General features: G+C 47.9%; 1 protein-coding gene across 50 annotated transcripts in view; it reads right to left on the bottom strand.

Moving 5' to 3' along the window:
- The window catches only part of CAMK2G (calcium/calmodulin dependent protein kinase II gamma), a 172,035-nt gene extending 154,989 nt beyond the window's left edge, over positions 1 to 17,046 (bottom strand). For 8 of the 50 annotated variants that reach the window (XM_043552354.1, XM_043552353.1, XM_037905315.2 and 5 more), the window contains exons 1-2: positions 16,732 to 16,984; positions 14,720 to 14,814 (exon numbers count right to left, since the gene is read on the bottom strand). In XM_043552354.1, coding sequence (XP_043408289.1) covers positions 14,720 to 14,814; positions 16,732 to 16,796 — 160 coding nt within the window. In that variant the 5' untranslated portion in view covers positions 16,797 to 16,984. Of the gene's footprint in view, positions 1 to 14,719; positions 14,815 to 16,731 lie in introns of all 50 variants that reach the window. The other 42 variants (XR_006292544.1, XM_043552349.1, XM_037905295.2 and 39 more) reach the window with 19 other exon arrangements.
- Between the last annotated feature and the right edge of the window lie 9,212 nt (positions 17,047 to 26,258).

Raw genomic sequence — 26,258 nt, forward strand, 5'->3', positions numbered from 1 at the left:
ACCTCTGCCTCAAGCCCACTGCCACTTCACAGCAGAGGGTCCTGAAGCACTTAACTTAAGATACAGACACCTTCAACCAAGTGAGCTCATTTCAGGCCCCAGGAGCATGCTCCCATTGAATGAATTAGAGCTAGGCTTGGCTGAGGGAATTACGTATCAACCACTAGCTTGACAGAGGAGATGGTAAAAGCTACTGGCTAAGCAGGGACCCACGATCACCCAGAGCAGTGGTTCCCAAACTGGGGTTCGCAGAACGTTACAGGGGGTTCGCCAGAAAAATTTCACTAGTGGCGGCCAGAGGACCCCGGGCATTGGAGACAGCAGGTGGGACCCAGTTGCAGGGCAGACAGCCCAAGCCCCAGGGAGAGCGGGGCCAGGCAGTTGGGGCTGGCAGCCCGAGCCCTGCCCCCATCAAAGGGGGAGCTGGCCACCCAAACCCCAACACTCCGCATGGGGCTGACAACCTGAGACCCAGGGAGAGCGGGGCCGGGCAGTTGGGGCTGGCAGCCTGAGCCCCGGTGGTTAGTGGGACCTGCAGCCCGAGCTCAGTTGACCAGGGTGGTCAATAGGATCCAGCAGCAGGAGCCCCAAGAAGTGTGGAGGAAATTTTAACTTAAATCCGTGGAAATATTCATTTTTAGGAGGGGGTTCACGAGATTTCACAATTTAGCGAAAGGGTTCGCGAGCTGTTAAAGTTTGGGAACCACTGACCTACAGGGACCCACGCTCTCACTCAGAAAATTCATGCTCCACATTTGTTCAGTTCAGAATGTGCCCCTCTATCAAGGGAGCCCCTACCCCACTCTGGAGAGAGTCACGCTTTCCTATACAGACATTTAGGGCCTGATCCTCCTCCCACATATCTTTGCACTGGTTTAATGCCACTGAATTCTGCGCAGTCACCCCTGTTTTCTTAAACAACAAGGGGAACCAGGCCCACAGCATCCAGTGTCTCTTGAGTTTCCACCACGCTGCTTCATTTCATCCCTCAGCTGGAAGAAACCCATCTGGGCCAGATCAAAGGCCACAAGGAGCGCTTTACTAGTACCCAAATCCATTTACTTAGGTGCCAGCAGAGAGACAAGTCAGCAGAAAGCTCCAAGTCACTGCAAAGCAGCAACCAGGAAGTCAGAGATGCAGGAGGAAGGCAAACTCCCATGTTCTAATCATTCAATTGCGCTCTCCTCTCAGTCCCTCTCCAAGCCAGGACCCTACCTCTCTCCAGAGAAGTTAAAGGTGTGGAGGACACTTGAATTTAATGCCAACACAGAGCAAGAGTATTTCTGTACACGAAAAGTGAACTTCCAAAGCAGAGGTATTCAGCCAAATGCTCAAAGGAGACAGAGGAAGTTATGAAACAAGTCAGCTGCAAGCCTAGAAACCTCTCCACGTTTATCTGGTGCCGTAGATAAGCAGCCCATTTCATGGTAAAGGCACCAGCCCAAGTTAAGTGTACCACACAGCCACAAAGAGCTAAGGAGGCAACACGTGTCCAGAAAGCTGGGTCACCTGCTCTGCAGCAGCTCTAGATGTGACCAGCCACCAGAGTCACCTACATCTCTCATCAGTATTTGACAATGGGTGTCAAACATGGCTGCCACGCTCCTCCGCCCGCCATGAACGCTGTTGTTCTGAGCGGGCGGAGGAGAGGGTCAGCTGAGTTATCCCAGACTAACAACGCACAGCGGACCCCACACACAGGGTAAGCCATGCGTTAGAATTAGCACTGGACTTAGCTGACACTGCCCACAGTAGCTGAAAACCTAGATCAAAAATATGTTGGGGGTAAGGATGGCCAGTGCTCTCCAGCACTGAAAATTGTACTCGAATTTTCAGTGCTGTAGCAGAAATGCTAAAACATGTTTGCAAGCACAGGAGACCAATACAAGAGAAGGTTTAACAAACTGCTTTCCCCAGGAGAGCTTCCATGGGATGCATGCTATTTGCGACATGCCTCTAACAGGCATATCCCAGCAAAGCTGGCTCTGAACAACCATCCCTTCTGCAGTCATGCTTCATACTTCAGATCAGGTGCATGACATCAAGTCCCAGGCAGCAAGTGAGCCAGAAGGTTGAACACACGCATCATCTCCGTGATGAGGGAGAACTTTACACCCATACCACATTCTGCTGCACAGATAAGGAGATCCCTCAATTAGAAGCTCAGCCGCCCATTGCAAACCCCTCTGGAATGTAAGGCGCATTAAAAACAGAACTGCAGTGACAGGAAATAATCCAGGCTCCGCTGCATGAGACCAGTCGGGGGAAAGTCCTCTCCTTGGGCTAAAGTGTGTTCAGTCCCACCTGGGAGGAGAGGGGGAACAAGTGCTTTCTCAGATTATCTTTAAGAACCTCTCTGTTCACTCCCCACTCCATCCAGCACCTCTGACTCTACCCAGGGATGTTGAACAGCTGCTCCCCTTTTTCTCAGAGATCTCCTGGGATTGGGAGAACCCTGCCCTCCATAACAGCCATCATCTCCAAGCAATGACTCCTCCCCCTCCACAAGCATCACCTGTCAAGAACCCCCATACTGCAAACCACAGCTATAAGGGGGTTGGAGTAAGAGGGGAAAGCAACACTTCCTGCTCTGCTGCTGCAGGGCAGCCTCCACAGGACAGTCCGTTGCTAAGGACTGCAAGCATCAGCTCCCCTGCATCTTGCAGAAAGAGAAATGGAGGTGAGGGGGGGAGCATGTTTCCCTGACCCCTCTCCCCATGTCCCTAGCTCTCACCAGAAGGTCTCTGAACTTTATGATTCTCATCCTCAAGTCAGGGCATCCTAAAGGGGCTATAGAAACTGCTCATGCTCTCATTTAAAAAGCAAAGTAAATTTCTAGCTTGTATTGTGAAGAAAGCCTTTTGGGGACAAACCGGGATTAAGCTGATGCAGCATCTGCAGGCAGACAGCTCAAGCTGCTGCCTCAGCTGATGCTCAGAACTTTTCCAGGCTGGTTAGCTTTGTGCCTGCTCTTCTGAACCCTGTGGGCACCAGTGAAACTCAAGAATCACACCAATTTCCAAGGAAAGCCCTGAGTACAAGGTAGACAACTGGAGCTATTCCTGGTGGGGAAGAGAGTGGACCCCCACACACACCAAAGCTAAGAGGCTGAGAGGAGAAGAGTAGCAGAGACCTCTTCCCCCCGTCCCTTCTCACTGCAAACTTGCCGCACCCAAAAGGCTCTGGGAAAGGAGAGACTCTTCTGGAGCTAAGGAGCAAGTAGAACTTGAAGTCTGTCAGACCCCTACTCTCCAGGGCCAGATCTGGCAAATGGAGCTCACATGTGGAGTCCAGAGACAGCACCTGGCTAGGAATCCCAGCAGCTGAAGAGTGGGGCAGCTGGGCTTCTCAAAGCAGTGCTCTCTCTTGGCTTTGCTGGCAGATTCCCCTCCCTCCAGTGAGTAGCTTGAATCCTATGGTTGGCAGGCATCTGGTTAATCTGTCAATCCCTGTCCCCACCCCCCATCACAGCAATACCCCCAAAAACTAATCCAACAGCTCCACAACTGCAGGTTCAATGCCATCCCTAGACCTCTTCTGGCACTTATTGTCTGAATCCCTGTGCCCACCACTGAGCCAGTCTGTCCAGCCACCATTCCCCCACTTTTGTTCAGGCAACCAGGTCTTTATTCCAACTCCCCACCCACTCCTTCCCCAGCAGACCAGAACTCCCATTTGTATACTACAAAGATAAATTGGCCTATGTTAGGTTACCCGCCACGTTAATTACGGCACAGACAGCAGGTCGCCTTGTTGAGGCGGTTTTATTGTTGGCATAGCAGGGGAGTGGCACCGGTGGGAGGACCATTTCAGTGTGTGCACTCCGCTGTCTTGTTAACAAAAGCTGACTTTTGTTGACAAAACTACAATGTAGACAAGGCCTTAGGCCCCCAAGCATTGAACCATGCTAGCAATAACAACATTTTAACTAAAAAGAAAAGGAGTACTAGTGGCACCTTAGAGACTAACCAATTTATTTGAGCATAAGCTTTCGTGAGCTACAGCTCACTTCATCACGAAAGCTTATGCTCAAATAAACTGGTTAGTCTCTAAGGTGCCACTAGTACTCCTTTTCTTTTTGCGAATACAGACTAACACGGCTGCTACTCTGAAACCTAACAGACGTTCTTGTTAAACCCTGGATTTGTGGTGGAAATGGCCCACCTTGATCATCATACACATTGTAAGGAGAGTGATCACTTTAGATAAGCTATTACCAGCAGGAGAGTGTGGTGGGGAGAGAGAAAACCTTTTGTAGTGATAAACACCCATTTTTTCATGGTCTGTGTGTATAAAAACATTCTCACTGTATTTTCCACTTTATGCATCCGATGAAGTGAGCTGTAGCTCACAAAAGCTTATGCTCAAATAAATTGGTTAGTCTCTAAGGTGCCACAAGTACTCCTTTTATTTTAACTGTAGTTGCTGCTCCCAGGGCTAATCAGTGCAGAAAGGGTTGTGATCTTGAAGAGCTGTGTTGCAACTCTGCTTGAAAGCATGTGGGGTGGCGAAGAGGGGCTGGCCTACAGCACAGTTTGTTTAACAGGATCCTCAGAAAGAGACCACTAGCCCTGCTGATCAGGGAAATGGAGCATAACCACCAGATCGGTGCATGGTCCTTGATAGTATGATTCCTGCCACAGTGCAGACTAGGCCTTAAAGAATGGTGTGTGTCTGTAACAGGACTTACCCCCAGAGCAGGAACCTGGTACTGAGCCACCAAAACAACAGGCTCATTACTTAGGACATTGGTAGCTCCGGCTCTCAAGAGCTTAACACACAAATACTGAGGCTCCAGTATCACACCTGGGCACATGAACACACGTTCCTCAAAAGGTCAGTGTATTTACTCAACTCCTGTCTCAGAGAGAGAGAATTCTCCTCCAGACTCTACCCTGCCAGTATGAGCTAGAACAGAGTTTCAAGCATACACAGCGAGCCACAGGCATCTCTTAACTTCCTGCCCCCTGGTAACAAAACAGGCTAGATCTGGCAGACTATATCCAACATTAATCAGCTCTCCAGACAGCTCTAAATTAGGCTTGCAGTTCTCTGGAGCCAGCCATGTGCACCAACCACCAGCTTCCCCCTACTTCAGAATTACACATAACAGCAACTCTGCAACGCAATCAGATGGGGGGAGGGGGGGGCAGCATCAATTTTTAAAAGGCATACACTAGAACAAGCTGTTACGATCAATTACTTTACTATTAAATTATCTGCCACTGATGGACACACTGAACACTCACCCAACAAGGACGTTGGTGTCCAAGTAGGAGCTAGGACTGAAACCTGAGGCAGCAGGTGCAAAAAGCCACCAGAGCACAAAACCTCAGGATTAGGGTCCAGCAATTCCCTCAAGAGGGACTCGAAGCTCATGCCCTACTAATCTTTCAATAATCAAGATGCTTATTGCTGAAGATTTTCCACTCTACCAACTCCTTTTCCTAGGAAATACTCTACTGCAATATTCAATGAGCATATAAGCAATGACACTAGAGAGTTTGGAAAAAAGAAAAGGAGTACTTGTGGCACCTTAGAGAGCTTATGCTCAAATAAATTGGTTAGTCTCTAAGGTGCCACAAGTACTCCTTTTCTTTTTGCAAATACAGACTAACACAGCTGTTACTCTGAAACCTGTCATTAGAGAGTTTGGGGAGCCATTACTGCAGTATGTGGCGGTATTTCAACAGATATTTAATTTAAGAAAGGATGGAAGAGAATCTGAGGTCAACCTGTCTCACAGAACCCCATGGCCTGAAGCATTAAGCTTAGTGTTGTGGTAATGGCTGGCAGGAACAAGAGTTGTATGACTTGCAGAGTTACACTTCCTCTCTTCTTCCATGGGCAGAAACTCAAGTGAGCAAGTGTGTTCGCCCATCACAAACCAGTTCATTCTGGCTGCTTCTCTTCCCTCCTACCTTCCACAGCCAGCTGCTTTGCAAGTGGGCAGAACGAGGCAAGGAGCAGCGAACTGCTTCCTACAACATCCCACATTACCTTCCCATGCCAGTGATCCTGCGCCCAAGCACCTCTGGCCAGCAGCTCCCCAGCTACAGGCTGCTCTGAAAACCAGCTGTTTTACTTCACTCCTGTGTCCTCCCTTCCTTTTACAGCTTACAAATGGTCATTAAGATGTTTGGTAAGTTAACTCTTAAACAAGGAAAAACACACTATGTGTGACAACCATGAGAACCTGAGAAAGGGGGAAGATGCCTAAGCAGACTGTGGGCAGGTGAAGGGGTTGGAGGGGGGAAAATGGACAAAATTAACCTAGGTTTTATATTTATATGTTTCCCCTTTTATAGAGTGTCTTTGACAAGTTATTGCATATGCAATAATACCCACAGCCAGTGCTTTAATTTGCAGGGGTTGGGGAAATAAAATCCTATGGGGGGAGGGGAGGAGGCTAGTACAATCCTTCCTTGAGAACATCTGTGATAATAACCTGCCATTTGGTAGAAGAGGGGAAAAAATTCCCTCTTCAGAAGTGTTTTTATGATCCAGGGATAAGCGTTCTCTCTGGCAGGGATAGGTTTAGGTATATCCAGAGAGGGAGATTAAATCTATCCGCAGGAGGGAAATTTCCACACTCACCCAAATTCAACACAAGCGCTATATGCAACTTGATTTTGCACAGCATCTTTCACACAAGAAGCACAGTTAATGCTCCCTGTCCCAAGAATCCACAGTGTGCTCCAAAACCCCCACCCTTACCTGCTCAGCCTAAGGAACACCAGGACATGTGTCAGACCAGGCTCTCCAGTAGGGTTAGTGCTGCAGAGCCCAGGACCTCTGGGACACTGGCAAGAATTAGTCTCATCACATGTGGGCCGTGCACAAACCCTGTCTTAAGAACAGGAAAGGAAAAAACCCTAGTCCCCCTTCCCAGGCCTCTGCAGGGGCCACAATTCCACACCAGGAACGCCTGCTCAATCTGTGTGCCTGCCTCTCCTCCCTTCCCCCTCCCCATTGTTGATGCCGGTAATTTAACACCCCGTGGGACCAAAGAGGACAGACAGACAGCAAGCTGAAATCCTGCCTGCCCCGCTCCAGCTCCTTTATAAAATATACAGCGTAAACCGAGAGGCAACCTGGGGTAACCCTGGCCATTGCATGTCAGGCAAGCAGCTTCCGGCCACTGCAAACCACAGCACAAGCAGCACCCCCCACTGCTGGCCCTCCTGCCACACTGAGAGCAATTAATGCTGTTGGTGAAAGTGAAATGCGGCCATCAGTCCCTTCCCCCATCTCTTCAAGGTCAGGGTCTCTCTTTCTCTCTCTCCCCACATGCACACCCCCCTTCTCCAAGTAAGTTTCCTGCAGTGATAAATAATCATGATTCAAAACAGTGTTCTAAAAAGTGACACTGCAAGATGAAGAGGTGAGCACAGACCGGGGGGAGGAGGGAGAGGTAGAGAGAAAGGCAGCTAGCACGAGGTACAAGGCTGCAGTTTATGACGTCAGCGTATTAATACCCCCCCCCCCCGTTCCCCCGGCTTCTTACTTTCCTGCTCCATGCATGTGTATTAAAATTCAGAATGGAGAAGTCCAGCCAGTGGCAATCGATACATTTAATGGAGAAAATGGGCCCTTGAAATATTTTTCAGGGCCCCCCCTTAACTCCAACCCACCCTCCCACCCCTTACATTTGAACATTATCCACATCAGACAATAAATGAGTGGCCCAGAAACCTATACAGTGTCACTTCCCATGTCTCATACACACGCACACACACACACACAGGGCCAGCAAAAATCCCAAATTCTCACCGCAGTCTCTTTCTCACACGCTCCTATGCATGCTGCCGTTCAGACAGCTAACAGAGGAGGAGGAAGGGGCTGGGATGGGAGAAGTTAGCAGCAAGGCCCACTCCCTGCCCAGACCACCAGATTCCATCTAACACATCCTGATGTTCCAAGTGCAGCCTGACAGGCAGGGTCTGATGCATTGTCTCCGCAAGGAAACACACACACAGGCACTTGTACACACCCCAGAATCTGTGCTTCAAGCTCCTGCGAGTGATCTTGTGGGCTCTCCTTGCCTTAATGAGGAGCCTACAGACTGGGCTGCAGTGCACTACTGATGCCTGCACCCAGTTCAGCTGGGCATGCTGTAGCTACAGAGGAGCCTGGGCTGCTCTGAGGATTGCCAGACTGAGGTTGAATACCTTGAAAGCAGTCCATGAATACCTTGAAAGCAGTCAACTGGAGGTCAGCACTTGCACACTCTGCACTCACCTGGTACCCGAGCCTCGCAAGGCCAGGAAACTGCTACTGTGAAACCCCACCCACAGCCCTCATGGAACTGAGCCCCTTCTGTGACTGAGCTACAGGGGACAGGACTCAGTCCAAGGTGATGAGCTTCTCGGAGCCAAAGGCGGGCTGGGAGAGCAATCCCCAGCCTTCGTACCATCCAGACCCCTGAGAGGGACAACTGTCAGACTGCCTCCTTGGCGCACCCAGGAGCAACAAATGAGGCAGACTACAAGCCTGGGTGCAGCAGAGAATCTCCCCAAGACAGGGTGAGCATCATCTCCTGTTTCCAGTGGCAGGAGGGCAGGAGAGAGAGAGCAGGCGTGATTGCCAGGACCCTCCAGGGAGCCTTTCAAGAGCTGCAGAACTTCTGCTGCTTTGAATCCCACAAGGGCCACATCCTGGCAATAAACCCCAGGCTACGCTTCAGCTCCAGCACCCAGTCAGGGGTGAGCAGTGCCTGTGTTCCAAATTAGGTGACACCTCACATCTCAAAAAAGACATTTACCCTATTACAGGTGCTGATTCAGAAACAAAGATCAGGCCTAAAAGAATGTCTTCCTTCATGCAGAGGGCAGAAAGCTGCCCTTTTCGTTGTGTCCTTGGGGATGTCACCTTCCAAAGATTCAGCGGCAAATACAACAGCGGCAAAAGCCAACAGCAGAAAATCCTCTCCTGCTCCCATTACTGTTTGTGAACTGCCCCAGAAACCTCCCTGACAGTCAAGAGAACAGATGGGCCTGGTGGGATGAAAGAACCACAGCAGAATCCTGTCCACCCCTTTCCAATGTAGGACTGTTTCATACCATTTATTCTGGAGGAATTTGTGCAGCCTAATCTGAAAAGAAGCTATTGATGGGGCTTCCATCGTTCCCCTCAGGAGATGGATTCCCTACAGAATAATCTCTAGTCTCTGCCTCCCTCCAATAGTAAGACTAAATTTTCCTTGATTCTTTCCTCTGAAGCGATTACTGCTAGTCAGACCCATTGGCTCACCTTAAGCAATTCACTTACTCCTACTTCACGGGTATCTTCCAAGCCACTCTACAGATCTAAAGTCAAAATAAGGCCTAACAACTATCCCAGCAGCTCCAACAACACACCTCCCCACGAGTCAAGACATGGCTGTTTATCATTACCCTTTAGTCCTTCCAGCCAGTTCTCAGGCCATGTGACAGACTGAATCCAAGCCAACCTGAATTTCAGGTGGCTGAAGCACTGTATCCCGCTCCCAGCATTGGCTATTGTCTTGTACTTAGACCAGTGGTTCTCAAACTTTTGCACTGGTGATCCTTTTCACACAGCAAGCCTATGAGTACAACCCCCCCTTATAAAGTAAACACACATTTAACACTAAATTGGAGGTGAAGTGGGATTTTGAGGTGGAAGTGACAGCTCGCAACACCCCACATAATAACCTCGTAACCCCTTGAGGGGTCATGACCCCCAGTTTGAGAACCCCTGACTTTGACTGCAAGCTGTGTGGGGGAGGGACTGTCATTCTGCTATACAGTGCTTAGCACAGTGGGCCCTGCCTCCTACACTCCACCGTAACACAAATACCAAGTAGCTTAATGGATTCCAACTATGATGTCTAATGCGTCCATTGACTCTGCATTTAGATCAGATTTGTCTGACAAAGTTTATTCTTTATAATGCCAGGAAGTTGGTTTAGGGTTGTGTTGAGGTGCTTACAGATCTGTCCCTTCATATTTGTCCCATTATTTTATAAAGGGATGAGTTTATTTGACCGTGATTGCCAGGACTTCCCTTTTAAAAAAAAAAAAAAAAAAAAATCAGGACAGTATTTGCTTTCTACGCTTTTAGGGTGGTAAACACTGTATGGGTGCCACGTAGGGTTATTTCTAACCCGCCGGTTCCCCTTCAGTTCGTGACTTTCAAGATAAAAACAACGGTTTGCAGTTCATTAAGCTCATTAACAGAGGCGTTAGGATTCACTGATTTCTCTCATATTACATTTAAATTTTCCCTAAGCATTCCCTTCCCTGCTTTTCAGCTACACATCACGATCTCCATCACTTCCAAGTCAGTCACACCCCACTGCTTTGCTTTTCTTGAGGAAGACTCCTTTGGAAGTACCTCTTCCCATAAAGCCAGCATGGAAGCAGGTCAGAGCTCCTTGCCCTTAGTAAGCCCTGGGATGGACCTCGGCTGTTCTCAGTGGTGGCAGACGACAGAACAAGGAGCAACGGTCTCAAGTTGCAGTGGGGGAGATCTAGGTTCGATATTAGAAAACACTATTTCACTAGAAGGCGAGGACTGGAATGGGTTACCTAGGGAGGTGGTGGAATCTCCATCCTTAGAGGTTTTTAAGGTCCAGCTTTACAAAGCCCTGGCTGGGATGATATAGTTGGTGTTGGTCCTGCTTTGAGTAGGGGATTGGACTAGATGACCTCCTGAGGTCTCTTCCAACCCTAATAGTCTATGATTGTACTCATGGGAAGCATACTAGCAGGTCAACCCCTGTGAAGGGTGTATGAGTTATATTCTTAGCCAGTGGTGTGGCACCTCTCGTTGAAGCAGTAGTAACTACCCTGGGTAAACACAGGTTCAAATCCTGCTAGCAGCAGATTTTAAATGTTCAATTTAGCAATGCTATTCGGAGTCAGGGGTGTGTGGTTCCCTTGCATATGAGAGCTCTGAAATGCAGACGCCAAGGCAAGGGGGACCCTTCTCCAGTGCAAAAGGTAGGTCAGGAGGTTTGGGTTGACCTGTGTGGAAGGCAGGAGCTAAGCTAATGTCTAGAGTCTAAGGCCAGAAGGGACCATTCCTAGAGCAGATCTTTTAGAAAAATATCCAAGCTGGATTTTAAAACTGTCAGTGATGGAGAATCCACCACGCCCCTTGGTAAATTGTGCTAATAGTTAATTACCCTCATTGTTAAAAATGTGTACCTTATTTCCAGGCTGAATTTGCCTAGCTTCCATTTCCAGCCACTGGATCGTGTTATACTTTCTCTGCTAGATGGAAAAGCCCACTGTCAAATATTTGTTCCCCATGTAGGTACTTATAGATTGTAATCAAATCACCTTTTAACTTTCTCTTTGTTAAGCTAAATAGCTTGAGCGCCTTGGGTCTGTCACTATTACTATAAAGCAAGTTTTCCAATCCTTTAATCATGCTTGTGGCTCTTTTCTGAATACTCTCCAATTTATCAATGCCCTGGAATTGTGGGCACCAGAACTTGACACTGTATTCCAGCAGCGATCCCACCAGTGCCAAATACAGAGCTACAATAACCTCTCTGCTCCTGCTCAAGATCCCCGTTTCCGCATCAGAGGATTACATTAGCTCTCAGTTGTTCTCAAACTTTTTGTATTGGTGACTCTTTTCAAACAGCAAGCCTCTGTGTGCGACCACCCTTTTCAATTAAAAATGGGGAGGGATGTTAATTTAATTTAACAGGGACTTGGGCTGTCAGCCCCAGTGCTGGCCGAGCTGACACCTTGCAACCCACTTTGAGAACCCCCTTTTTTGGGCACAGCATCACACTGGGATTATCCACCATGACCCCCAAATCTTTTTCAGAGTCACTGCTTCCACCATTCTATAAGCATGGCCTGCATTCTTTGGTCCTAGATTTATACATTTGCTTTTAACCATATTAAAACGAACATTGTTTGCTTGCACCCAGCTTTCCAAGCAATCCAGATCGCTCTGTATCGGTGACCCCGTCCTCTTCATTATTTACCACTCTTCTAATCTTTGTGTTGTCTGCAAACTTCATCAGGGATGTTAGGTTTTCTTCCGCATGACTGATAAAAAATGTTAAACCGCATATGGCCAAGAACAGATCCCTGCAAGACCCCACTTGAAAAACACACCCACTCAATAAGGATTCCCCATTTACAATTACGTTTAGAAACCTATCAATTATCCAGTACCGTGTTAATGTCATATCATTAGAGTTTTTTTTAATTAAAGTGTTGTGTGGGACCAAGTCAAACGCCTTACAGAAGTCTGAGGAGGGCACTGGGAGTGGGGCAATGGGGGGATACCCCAATATGTGCAGAAGCTAGATGGGTGTGTGCTCCCAATGAGACAAGAGCTAACATGGGAATGGGAAGTAGCAGGAAGGTACACCCAGGCTATTGCAGAATTCACTCATGGTCCTGCTGCCATAACAGACAGCTTTTTAAAAAGAACTGCTCATCAGCTCCGCCGTTTTACAGTTGTTGATTTCATCTCCCTTATCATTGGCTAACAGCCCTAACATCTCTCTAACATTTCTAGTTTGAAGAGCCTTTACAGTGTTTATCCATCTAGGTTCTTACATGGCACCCAGCCCCACCGTATCTGAGCCTCTATTCCCACTAACCCTTTTGACTATCATTAATTCTTTGTTGCCTTGTCTTTCCCCACTTCGTTTCCAATACAAGTTCCTTGTGGCCATCAGATATTTCAGGGGGACCTCAAGAAGCCTGATCAGCCACAACTTCTTCCTCCCAATATTTCTCTCTTTCAGCCAGTTTCATAATTCCCCCCACATTTGCTCTCTCCAAATCAGATACCTTTGGACAGCTGCGTTCTATGAACCTATTCATCAATACCTTGAATTAACAGAGCTCACAATCACTAGCACAGAAGTGTCCAACACCACTTATGTTTTCAATCAAGGACTTCCTACTGGTAAGAAGTAGATCAAGGAGGATTTCTCCTCTAGCTGGATTCCCTACTTCCTGGCTCATTTATTTATCCTTTAGTTAATCTGAGAAGTGATGATGTTCCACACTTTTTGTATTTGTAACTCAGCAGCTGTCTGAGTACTTGAAATCCTACATGACCACATTATCTGGAGATTTTGGACTCCACGGTAACTGGTTTAGGAATTTTTTGTTCTCATTTTCCTCTAGCCCTACAGCTTCGCCATTTCTTGCAACCTTACCAGATTATTTCGCTACCATTCTGTTAATGGGAAAATTGTTTCTTGCTGGTTTTTTTAATTTAGAGTATTACCCTGTCCCGCATACAAAGAGGATTATACCCACTAATGCTGACGGGATGGTTCTCTGCATTATTAGGTTTCAGTTATGTCCACTACATCATATTCTCCTTTCATTAAGCAAACGCTCCCAATTACCCATTTCTTAGTCAGTTTAAAGTCTGCATAACTAGCCCTGCCAGTTTTGAACCCACAGAACTGGGATTCCGTGTGCTTCAGTGGAGATTTCACAGAGTATTAGCATCCGTCCTGTACATCGACAGCCTTCCCCTTCTAGGCCATCCACAGATCCATCAGCTGGTCTCCAGTATCACTCTTGACTTTACTTGCACTAGTTACTAGAAAGACAAAACATCACCTATGTTGACTTCAGTCTGCAGCACTCTTCCCAGGGTTCTAAAGTCATTCTCGATCCACAGATTCTCCCTTTGTGCCTGTCATTAGCTTTCACATGAACTACACTAGGTGAACATTCACTGCCTCTCTGCAGGCTACACTTTGCTCTTGTCATCACATTTCACACCCTGGCACTGGGGAGACAGTGTATCGTCCTTTTCTCTTTTTTAGGAGTCAGACAGCCTGAGCTATGTTCATCGCCTCTTTGGTGTCACTTCTGCCTCTTTGGTGTCACTCTTTCAGTTGCTGGTCAATATACTACCTGCTTCTCAGCCTCCGGCTGATCATCTAGCTCATCAGGGACATAGTATTTGTCACTTTTGTCAAAACTGAATGGCCTAAGTGCATTAAGTCTTCTCTTAGCCTCCTCTTCCACATTCATTCCCTTGGAGATCTCAGCCAGTTACATCTCTCTTTATAGTTCCTCCTACTGCAACCCAATTCAGTTTTTTTTCCAATCGATTTCAGCTCCTGCCCATGTCCCTCCACAGTGGAAGCCACCTCACTCTTCATACATACAGAGCCTTCCTTGTGAAATGAACCAGGACAAATCACAAGAAAAGTTCAGCAAATAAATTTGGGAAGACAGATTCTCTGTTCCTTTCTGTACCACTATTCTGAGCTCAGTTGACACGTACAGGTTTTGAAGAGAGGCTTTCGGAGTTAGGTGGCAGCGGAGAACAACAGAAATTTAATTTGCTTCTTTTAGAAGCTATAGAGAACCCTTCCATCCAGTTCAAATATGAGCATATTAGACATAGGATTAGCTACAAGAGGAATACACCATCTATGATGACATCCTGAAACTAGAAAGATCCTTTATCCAACAAGACTATACCCCAAAGCACAGAAGACCTCCAGCAATGCTGGCACACTGAGGACACAGTAGGTCCTCAAAAAGAGAAAAGATTACAGGAAGTACTCCTAGAAGTTGAGATCCTTGCAACACTTCTTCAGTCTACCATTTGCATCACTACTTATTACTTCAAAACTACAAGACAAGCACCTACAAAGCCCATAAACTTGCTGCAACTAAAGTTCCAATCATGTTTCTCCTGTTCGTAGAGAAAGGCAGTGGGATGAAGGACAGATCTGGATACTAACCTCTGGCTGACAGCTTTTTGGTGTTGATGATTTTTGCAGCATATTCCTGCGATGAATTTTTCTTCACACATCGGCGGACCACAGAAAAGGCTCCCCTAGAAGAAAGATAGCGGGGGCTGTGAAATTGAAAATAATAATGCAACTGGAACGACTTCCACCCCCAACCTAGACATGTCAAGTCAGCAAATAACGCCAGAGGAAAAGTGTATACCCAAATGCCTGGCTGAGGCCTCCTAGGGGCCTTAAGCAGGAAAGCACAAACAGTACACCATGGTGGGGAGGGGAGAAGAGTGCAGACACATAATATACAGGGGCTGAAGAGTGAAAGAGGAGTAGCCCAGAAGGTTGGAAACATCGCCAAGAAGTCCATCCCATAATGGTCTAGTGGCTGGAGAAGACAACTAGGAATCAGTTCTCCCGGGTTCTTGTCCCAGCTGGGCCACTGAATCACCGCAGCACTTTGGATGAGCCACTAGCTCTGCTACACCCATTTCCTTATCTGTGAACTAGAGATAAACACCTCTTCCCAGAGGTGCAGGGGGACTGGCAGGCTAACTGTTGTTTGTAAGTTAACATTTTATAAATATGAATTATTATTGCTGCGACGGGCTGTAGGGAGAACTGCACTGAGTGGCAGAACAGAAAGGGGAAGGATTCTTAGAAGAAAAGGGAGATAGCGTAAGAAAAAAAGGTGTAAGGAAAGACAGCCCAAGCCCTAAGAGGTTGTGGGGAAGAGGAAAAAACCTGGAAAGTGGTCCCAACAGAAAAAATGGTGGGGAGAGAGACAAGAGAACGGGCTTGACAGAAGAAAAACTCAGGGAGGTCAGAAGTGTGAATAAGGGGAAGTTGACAGGGAAGTATCCAAGCCTCTGAGTGGGGAACTAGGTCCCACCAGTCCCCAGAGAAGTCTGTACAGTGGAACTAGAAACAAAACAGAACAGACAACCCACAGCAGCCCCATGGAAAACTTAATCCATCAGAGAGGATCTGGCTCTAGGCAGCTGGGCCCCTCCTTACACTCCAGAGTCCTGACCCCTCCTCAGCTTCTGCTCCCAGCCCCAACCTCTCCACATAAACCAACCAGAAACACTGCAACCACCATTCCTTGGCCCAGGGCTGGGTGCTGAGAAACAGGCTGCAGCAGCAGCCTAGGAATCCATGTGGGGATGGGGTAAAGAGATGCAGCAGTGCCCAGAGATTGGTGCAGGGAAGGAGGGGGAAAGATGCAGCAGTACTCAGGGATGCATCAACACCCAATGATCCCATCCTGTATACTGCTGCATCACCTCCACGTCCCCACAAGATCCCACTGCAGGTCTAAGTGTGTGGGGGGGGGTGGGGGGTGGAAGAGTTGGGTGCAGCAGTGCCTGATCCCAATACTGGGGAGGGGAGATCCCCTATACAGCCGCAGAATCTAGTCCTTGCAGGGCTGGGGGAGTATCTCAGGAGGAAGCTGGAGCGATAGCAGGGACAGCTTGGGTGAGTGTCCCGGGTTATGGCTATCACCAGGATGGTTTGGGGGAGCAGGGTGTAGCAGCCCCAAGCAGTTCAAGAGCAGAGCTAAGAGATGGGAAGTAAGTCCTGGGGCGCACAGCCTCACATGGTGCAGGGATGGGGGGCACCCTGGCTTGCAACTACACCTGGGGTTGGGATGGGAGTAACCCTGGGGGGCAGTAGCACCCATTCTCCATGCAGAACAGGGACGAAGGGAACGCGGGAGGCCCTAGGGTGCAGCAGACCCCTCCCGGTCCCACTGTAGGGGCGGCGGTGGCAGGATCCTCGGGTGTAGCGGACGCCAGTTGCTGGTCCCAGGGCCAGGGCAACGGGAGGAGCCCGGGAGCTCAGCAGCACCCAGTCCGGCACAGGAAGGTGGAGCGGGACAGCCAGGGTGCCGCAGCGGCTCCGGGGCAGGGCTGGGGGGTGGGGGAAGAGGCAAGCGAGCGGGGGCTCCTGGGCTGGGGGGGGGACGCAGCCGGAGGTCCCCGGGGCGCAGGGCCGGGCGGGCTTCGTACTTGCCGAGCTCCTCGTAGAGCTGGTAGTCGTCGGTGAAGCGGGTGCACGGGGCGGTGGTGGCCATGCTGGGCTGGGCTCAGCGCCACTCGGGCATGGGGCTGGGCGAGGCGCGGGCTGCTGCCGGCCGGCGCGGGCGGATCGCGCTGTCCTCGGGGCAGCCTCCTCCGGCTGCTGCCTGGCTCCCCGCGCCGCCCTGCACAGTCACCGCTCGCCAGGGAGGAGAAGGAGGCTGAGCCCCGCCAGCACCGCGAGATCTTACTGGGAGACACCCCCCGCCCGCCCCCTGCCTCCGCCCGGCCCCAGGGTGGGGCCGCGCCCTGGCGCTCGGGGCAAGCGGGGCGGTGCTGGGCCCGGGGGCGCACGCGAGCCGCCGAGCCCCGTGCAGGCTGCAGCTGGAGAGCCCCCCCTTGCCTGTCTGCGCGGGGCTACAGCCAGACCCCCCCAGCACGGAGCAGGAGGAGACGCAGCGGAGTAACCGGGGCGCGGGAGCCCCTCGCGTGCGCCCCCGACTCACAGCCAGAGCACCCCCAACTCAGCAAGAGTCCCACGAGCGTGGGTGGGGCGGCTACAGGGGGGCGGCGAGACATAAGGGAGGGAGCGGTAGCGAGAAGGAAACCAGCCCGAGAGCTCCCCGCAGCCTGCACGGGGCCGGGGCCGGGTCTGACCCCTTGTTGCTCCTAGGCACAGGGGCGTGTAGAAGTGCGGCCGGATAAACTTCCTGCATGCACCGAAAAGGGGAGGGCTGCAGCCTGAGATCGCCGCGCGGGGGAGCGTGCACTAGGGCGAGCTGAGAGCCCCGCGCGGATAAATAAGGCTACAGGAGATTAACCCTTGCGTGCACCAAGAGAAGGAACTAGTGCAGTCTGACCCCACCATACGAAGAGGGGAGGAGGAAAACTGCAGTCTCTCCTTTCCCCTCTCCATGGGCCAATCGCGGGGGAGGAAGGGGGAGTTAAGAGGGAGCAAACTAACCCTTAACCCTTGCGTGCACATAGAAGGTGGTAACTGCAGGCTGACCGATCTCCTGTGAATTGGGGCTAACCCCTTGCATGCCCTGCGAGGTGGAGAACATGCACCTAAAAAGGGGGGCTGCACCTTTACATTGCCAGCTGCAGACACCAAGGAGAAGGAACTACATTCTGATAAGAGAAACAGGGAGTGCTGATGTGAGCTGGAAAATAGGTACATCCTGAGCAGCTACCCCAGCATTCATAGACACATGCTGGAGAGAGGAAAAAAAACGTTCGCCAGAGGGTGCTTTGTCTTGTTGGTTACATGCAGAAATCTAAACTGAGGAAAATAACCAGCTGGTGAAATGGCAGAATAGTAACACATGCAATGCCTTAAAACTGATGGAGCCTTACCCTGCATGTTCTTTCTCTCTCTCTCACACACACACACACACACACGCCTTGGTCCCACTTGGTACACACACACACACACACACACGCCTTGGTCCCACTTGGTACACACCAGAGCACGAGCCTTGCGCTCTCCAGGAAAGTAAACCAGACTCCATTCTGTCTCTGCAGTTTGTGCCATTCAGGAGATGCTTTCCATAGCAACTTTATAGGCAAGTTTATTTTCAACTCTCCTGTTTAAGGATTCTCTGAGTGATTGCCAGTAAATTATTCTTTGATTTATGACAAACCAAGTCTAGTTTGGAAATTGTGTTTTGGGGCAGTGGCAGGGCTAGCTGAAGAGGGCAAATGTTCTTTAGCCTCTCCAAAGAGCCAGGAAAAGGAGCATGTTACAGACACAGGGAGACCAACTCACCCGAGCAGTATCAATCATTAGTATTAAACTGATTTGAAGATTGAAAGCACTATAGAAGTGCTAGGTATTATTACTGTATGTGAAAGGACCAGCAAGAAAGCCCTCTTCTATCATTCAGCAAAGTAACAAGAACGGATAACAGCAGTGAACAGTTGTCTGTCTGTATGGGGCTTATACAGTCCGTCTGAGCCTTCGAAGCATAGGCCACATAAATGATTGAAATAGAGCAAGGGCAAATGTGGAAAACAGGCAGCGAAAATAGGACAATACAACAATGTTACAAAAAAAACAACACAGCGGAAAGGTGAGTCAGAAACCACAGCATGCCACACCTCCTATTGTGCCCATGCTGACCGTTCTGGAAACCTGCTGACAAAACAATCATTTAGAGACCCACAAATTATCTTACCAGCCAGTGCCCCTAACTGAGACTGCCTAGTAGCAGGTCCGTTAGTGTTGAATGGAAGTTGCTGTTATGGCCTCATTCATCCACCACTGGTAGACCCTGTATATGATGGAAACCACTTCAAGCCAGGGGGTGCAGCAACACCCCTAGTTCCAGCACCTATGGATCAAGCAGATGCACACCCAGGAATGGGTTTCTGTGGCCTAAATTTCATCATATACACTCAGAGCAGAAGAGGTGGGCCAGCAAGAAGCACTTGATTCCCGTAGTGCAATTATGCTGAACCCAGCACTTGACGTAAGTTGGAGCAACTCAGGGGCTGCTTTAACTTATGTCAGCTAGCTCGGGTCTCTTGTATTAATTTAGATGGGACCTAATGCCAGTTGTGAATTGCTGTAGTACAGGCACACTTGACCCTGTCCCTGCATCAGGGCATTTGGAGGCAGTTGGCAGAGGAGACGGTTATGCCACTTTGTAGCTCCTGTACATCAAGCAAATTTTAGGATAGACACTTATGGCCTGGTCATACCACTTTGTACTGCAAGAATGGCCAGGAGGAGAGAATTTGGGCTTGTGTGTTGGTCCTGGGGTCCTGCAGGAAGAATAAAGAGGATTTAGGAAAAAGGGGCACAAACCACCACAAATGGATACAGCAGCAGAAAAAACACCCCAAACCATGTATTAAGCCAGCAAATCTGAGCGTGGGAGCCCAACAATGTACAAAGGAGATCCAAACAATGCAGGTGGGATCTGGGCAGAGGGGCAGCACGACGGTTAGCAGCATGCAGGGATGGAGGGGTCCAACATCAAAGTAAGGCTTCTTGCTTCTTTTTTCCTTACTGTGAAGGAAAGGTAGAGAGATGGGAAAAGAGACAGAGATGGAGAAAGATTCCTAATTCTTAGCACCTTATGAACTTAAAGTGGGCCATGTTGTGCTGAGTCACAGATGCAGCCAAAATAAATACTAAACAGAGGTGGGGTCCGGCCTGGGTTCAGAGATAGAACAAGCAGGGAAGAGAGATCAAGTGAGATGGGGACCCAGGGGAAGGAGGATACAGACAGAAGAGGGAGAGAGGAAAGGATAACCAAAAAGGGAAAAAGAACAAGAGATATAGAGCAACAAAAAAAGGGGGTGGGTGGGGGCGGAGAGATGGAAATAAATATAAAGAATGAAAAAGTTTTTTAAAAAGCCAGAAAGCTCTCCCTTCAAGTTAGAAAATGGTGTTGTTCTAAAGAATGTCATTATTTCTATTGCAGTAGCATGTGAGGACCCCAGAGAGGTATTAGCATCCCTTTGTATTAGGCACTGTACCAACAAACACAGAGACAGTCCTTACCCCAGAGAACTGCCAGTCTAGATTTTGTTGAAAATCCATTATCAGCTCATGACCTAGCACTATGTTAGAGTCCATTTTAAACCCTGTCTCTGTCCCTACCTATTGAGAGTTTGGAAGGAAAGGATGAGAGTATCAATGAGAGTGCGAAGAGACTGCTAACCTGCATCTTTCACCTCCTGGTCAGCTAAGTTCCTGCCAGGTTCGCTAAGACCAACACTGGGACACATGCACCAGCAACCAGGCTGAACTTCACTTCCTAGGCAATATCCAGAGATGAAAAACCCCATACATAGCAACCGCTCAATAAAGAAAGGGACAACCATTGACAGCAAAGGACATACTAGAAACCAGCAAACCTTCTGTAATGACCAAGGGTAGTTTGAAGGGGACAGAAGAGATACCAGACTCCAGGGATCACACACAACTGATCATGTCTTTAAACAAGGGAGGGGAAATGTCATTTTCTTTTAATTATATGAGCGTTGCTGGGCCCGATCCAAGGCCTGCAGTGAAGTCAATGGGAAGATCAAGCTCATCTAGTTAATAGGGAATCAGTGACCGAGTGCTGTGCTGATCCCACAAAACTAGGTGATGAACAATAGCGAGGGGAGAGGTACAAAGGAGGATGTTTGGTATCCACAAATGCTACAAGAAAAAGTGGGGAGTAGAGACAACAAAAGGAGGCAGCAAATGTGGAATGAAAAGCTGAACGTGTGTTCTACACTGCCCGAGCAGATACCAGATTCCTGATTTTGAAGCTTGCATTAAGAAAGAAGTGCTGTATAAATGGGGTGACAGAATTAATTAAACCAAGTACCGAGTGGCAGACTAAATTATGGGTATAGAGTTTTCAGAAGGAATCTAGGCAAAATGAAGCAGGAGGAGGGGAAGCAATATGGATAAGAGACTATTGTGTCAACAGAAAGAAATATTAGTGTTCTGGCTGACATAGCAGAGTCTACTTGCATCAAGGTAAAGGATAACACTGCAGTAAAGGGGAAGCTTGGATGGTGCCTGGACAGAATTATGTTGTAGAGACTAGAAAATATTTGTAGAGATAAAGGAGGCTTTTGAAAAGGCTGCTCAGTGGTCATGGGGGATTTCAGCTACCAGATACTGGGCCATATCCTGTTCTCAGTTACCCCCATATAAAATCTGGAGACAGTGCATTGCCTGTAGTGGAGTACTCCAGATTTACGCTGGCTTGGAGGGCAAAGTTTGGCCCACCAACTAGGAAAACAATAGTGGGAACTCTAAGGAGGACACATTCCTGGAGGTAGTACAGGTTTGCTTCCTTATACTACACCGTCAGCCAGATCAGGGATTAATCTGGGTTTAATAACTGGCACTGAGTTAGATACGATCAAACAAACAAACAAAAAGTAAATAATCTATGTCCTTATGTAAAGCCCACTGGAACCAATGGGAGCCTTTCCATTGATTTTAATGTGTTTTGGCTCAGGCCCCAGGTACCCCCAGACCCTAATGTTAGGTTTGGAATGTTGATGAGTATCTGTGGGAAGGGCAGGAACATAAAAGCACTGGACCTTAGGAAAGCAAAGTGCAGGGCTACAAAACAAGTGAAAGGAAATTGGCTGGAATTCAACTCACAGTGGAAAATGGGAAAGTACAATATTTAGCTGTCAGGGAAGCTGCACACAGCAATCTTTCCAGTAATATTAAACAAGCAAAAAGGGCAATAGGTACTAACGTGCCAAGCAGGGTGGTGCCAAGCTGTGTAAGAGATGAACAGATGACACTAACAATGATAAAGAAACTGGGAAGGCTGAAGACGGAGAGAGAGAAACAAATGGGGGGAAATTAGGGGGAGCCAAGAAAAAAAAGAGATAAGCAACCAATTAAAAAAAAATCTAAAAACCAGTGAAAGTTTTTAAAATACACGTGTTTTAGTGTATCGGTCTGAGTACTGGAGAGGTACTCAGGGTTCTATTCATGCTCTGCTACAGACTCCTGGTCTGACCATGGTGAATTTCTCTGTGCCTCTGTTTCTCCTCCCTCCTGTTGTCTGTCTATTTAGAAAGCAAATTCTTTCGGGCAGGGCCTGTTGTACAACACCGAACACAGTGGGGCTCTGCTCTTGGTAGGCTCTCTTGGTACCGCTGTAATAAAACCAGAGAGAGGAGATACAAAATACTGAGCCATCTTACAAATGAGTGCTAAGAGCATCTACTGAGGCATGAAAAGTAGTGAGTTTGCGTCTGTCTTTGCAGAGGAAGAGTGTGGAGGGCTGTCTTAATCAGGCACAGCTCCCCAGGAATGACAGATGAGGCAGAAGGTAGCATGTACAGAACAAAACTGATTCTAAATATATAGAGGGCAGATTTTGAGACTTAACTAATCATTTCTGGTGCCAAACTTGACTTTCAGAAAATGCTGAGAACCCACCAGAAAAATCAGGTTCCTTTAAGGTGTGTCAGGCTGGATACCCAAAACGTGAGGCAGCCAAAATCACTACTCACTTCTGACAATCTTCACCTGGGTAAATCTAAGTGACTCACAGGTGTGGGTAACACACATCCCCAAGCACAAAAGGAAGTGAGCAAGGAAATAGAGGAACCTTTAAACAGATGAGTTTAAAATTTTTACATGAAAAACTCACTAGATTCTGGAGAGCTGGAAAGAGGCAATCATAGAAATAACCATATTAGAACATACCAATCAACAGTCCATCTAATTCAGTACCTAGTCTCCATTAGAGACTTATTCCAGATGATAAATGTGAAGGGGGGAAAAATCAAACAAACAAGAGACCCACACAACACACCTACACATTTGTGCAATACTGTATCTTGGAGGGGTATTTCCTCCTGTCCCCTCCCCAGCTGTTAATCAGAATATGCCCTGAAGCATGAGGATTGGTAGCACTTGTAATTTTAATCCTATCTTGTATCAGTGCAGATGCCATTCTGTTTCATGTCAATGCCTAATCCTTTCTTGATTCTTACTAAAGATATTTAAGTCAATAATATCCCATAGCACGTTAATTATATGGTTCCTACAAACTACGATCTGTTAACACTATAAATGTGTTCTGTTTTAATGTTACTGAATCCTCATTAGTTCTCATGTTGTGGGAGAAGGAAAACAGGCATGTCTGATCAGCATCCCCTGTTTTATATGCCTATACCATGGTGTTGCGAAGCACTGGAAGGGGCTCAAAGAAATGGGGAGGGGACTAACAGCTACTCTCAGGAGTCTTTCCACCTCTGGCTGCTGTGGGTCTCCGTTTAGCTACTGAGTTGCCCACTGGGTGCTGGATCTCCCCCTTGCCCTGCTGACTTGCAGGATTCTTTTTACAAGGACTGGAATACAGGGTTCTTAGTAGAAGAGAAATTTGGTTTTCTTCTCACCCCTTAAGGGCTTGAGACTTTAGATTTCTTAAGTGAAGCTTGGATTCTGGCATATGAGATGGCTGTCTTCACAATGAGTTTTGGCTCCCTGCACTGCCACAAGCCTGCTGAATTCACCCTCTGAGCAGTGCTCCTATGTGGGACCTCAGGCAGCACATATCCAGGGACCTGAGGCCAGGGGCACCATTTGGGGGGGCAGCCCCCCCAAGTTTCATACCTGAGGTCTACTCACAGTGCACATCCTAGCCCCAGATGGAGCTTTTAACTGCAACACAGCTTGAGTGTGATATGCAGTGAGTTTGGAAGCTGGGAGCAGTACAGCCTTTGGAGCAGGGAGTTCATTTAAAGTAAATTAAGGTTCCTTAGATGATCCTGAAAGCATTGTCAGGAACTCCAGTTAAAAGATAGGAAACAAAGGGTAGGAATAAATGGTGAGAATGGAGAGGGGTAAATAGTGGTGTCCCCCAGAGGTCTGTTCTGGGACTAGTTCTATTCAACATATTGATAAATGATCTGGAAAAAGGGGTAAACAGTGAGGTGGCAAAATTTGCAAATGATACAAAATTACTCACGATAGTTAAGTCCACAGCAGACTGTGAAAAGTTACAAAGGGATCTCACAAAACTGGGTGACTGGGCAACACAATGCAGATGAAATTCAATGTTGATAAATGCAAAGTAATGCACATTGGAAAACATAATCCCAACTATACATACAAAATGATGGGGTCTAAATAAGCTATTACCCATCAAGAAAGATCTTGGAGTCATTGTGGATAGTTCTCTGAAAACACCCACTCAATGTGTAGCAGCAGTCAAAAAAGTGAACAGAATGTTGGGAATCATTAAGCAAGGGATAAATAATAAGACAGAAAATATCATATTGCCTCTATATAAATCCCTGGTACGCCCACATCTTGAATACTGGATGCACTGTTTCCTCTAAGCTGTGCACGTGTGCACGCGCACACAGATCCTAAACCCCATGCACACAGCAAAACACCATGTGCACAAAAATTTGCACAGAAGCACAACAATTTGCACAGAAGAAATTTTTTGCACACATGGCCTGTCAAAAATTTGCACAGAAGAAATTTTTTGTGCACACGGCCTGTCAAAAATTAGAGGGAACATTGACTGGATACAGCTGTGGTCACCCCATCTCAAAAAAGATATATTGGATTTGGAAAAGGTTCAGAAAAGGGCAACAGAAATGCTTAGGGGTATGGAAGAGCTTCCATATGAGGAGAGATTAAAAAGACTGGGACTTTTCAGCTTGGAAAAGAGATGACTAAGGGGGATATAATAGAGGAGTATAAAATCATGAATGGTGGGGAAAAATTGAAAGGAAGTTATTTACTCCTTCGCATAACACAAGAACTAGGGGTCACTCAATGAAATTAATAGGCATCAGATTTAAAACAAACAAAAGGAAGTATTTCTTCAGAGTCAACCTGTGGAACTCTTTGCCAGGGGAAGTTCTGAAGGCCAAAACTATAACAGGGTTCCAGTAAGAACTAGATAACTTCATGGAGGATAGGTCCATCAATGGCCATTAGCCAGGATGGGCAGAGATGGTGTACCTAGTGTCTGTTTGCCAGAAGCTGGGAGTGAATGACAGGGGATGAATCACTTGATGATCACCTGTTCTGTTCATTCCCTCTGAAGCACCTGGCATTGGCCACTGTTGGAAGACAGGATACTGGAGTATATGGACCACTGGTTTTACGCAGTATGGCCATTCTGATGTTCTTTAATAGAACCCTGCTGTAACCCACTAGAGCCCCACTCCCCTCCCAGAGCTGAGATAGAACCCAGGAGTCCTGATGGGGGTCTCTCTCTCTCTCCACAGAGTCAGTAAAAAAGTAAGAATATACATTACAATTTTAAACCCAACCAGTGTCCCTTAAATGACTTGCCACAAGATGTCAGAATATGTTAGTATTAGAGCTCAGTGGGTCTAAAATGTATTTAATTTTCTTTCTTTTAGATAGGAATTAGATCCAGGGCTCCTGTCAGCTAATTGCTAAGTTATCTGCCAGAAAACTAGAGTTTACAAGTGCCTAAGTAGCCTTGGAATCATGGTTAAAGTTGCCCCTGCACCCCCCATCTGAAGTGGCGCCCCTACCCTAGGTACAGTCATTTATGGGCATTTGGGGCAGGCAGAAAGTCTGGTCTCGATTCCTGATACAAGCATGGCTGGCACCAACAAAGCTGTGAGAGTCTCCCTGACAATCTCATGACATGTGTCTTGTCTTGGGAGGAATCTAGCCCTTCCACAGTATGAGCCAGCCATATCTGGCTCCCACACTGGTACATGACAGAGCTACAGGAGAGGCTACTTTAACTGTCAGCAGGAGTAGCCTTCGTGGCACCCTGTCTTAAGCTTTCAGCCTTGCTAAGGAAGGGACTGTCCGCTACTCTCTCCCTGCATCCTAAGCTGCAGTAGCCACTGGCTACTCCCCTAGCTGATTGATCCCACTCCCCTAGCTGATTGATTTATTATATCGTAACTTTAAACAGGAGCTATATAAAACACTGAGGAGGCGTAGCACAGCTGGACTACAGCAGTGCTCATTCCCAGTGGAAGTTCCTCATTCTTAGAAAGATATCAAGCTTCCAGTCCTTCTTCCTCTG

This window comes from Chelonia mydas, chromosome 7, assembly GCF_015237465.2.
Source record: "Chelonia mydas isolate rCheMyd1 chromosome 7, rCheMyd1.pri.v2, whole genome shotgun sequence".
Taxonomy (NCBI): domain Eukaryota; kingdom Metazoa; phylum Chordata; order Testudines; family Cheloniidae; genus Chelonia; species Chelonia mydas.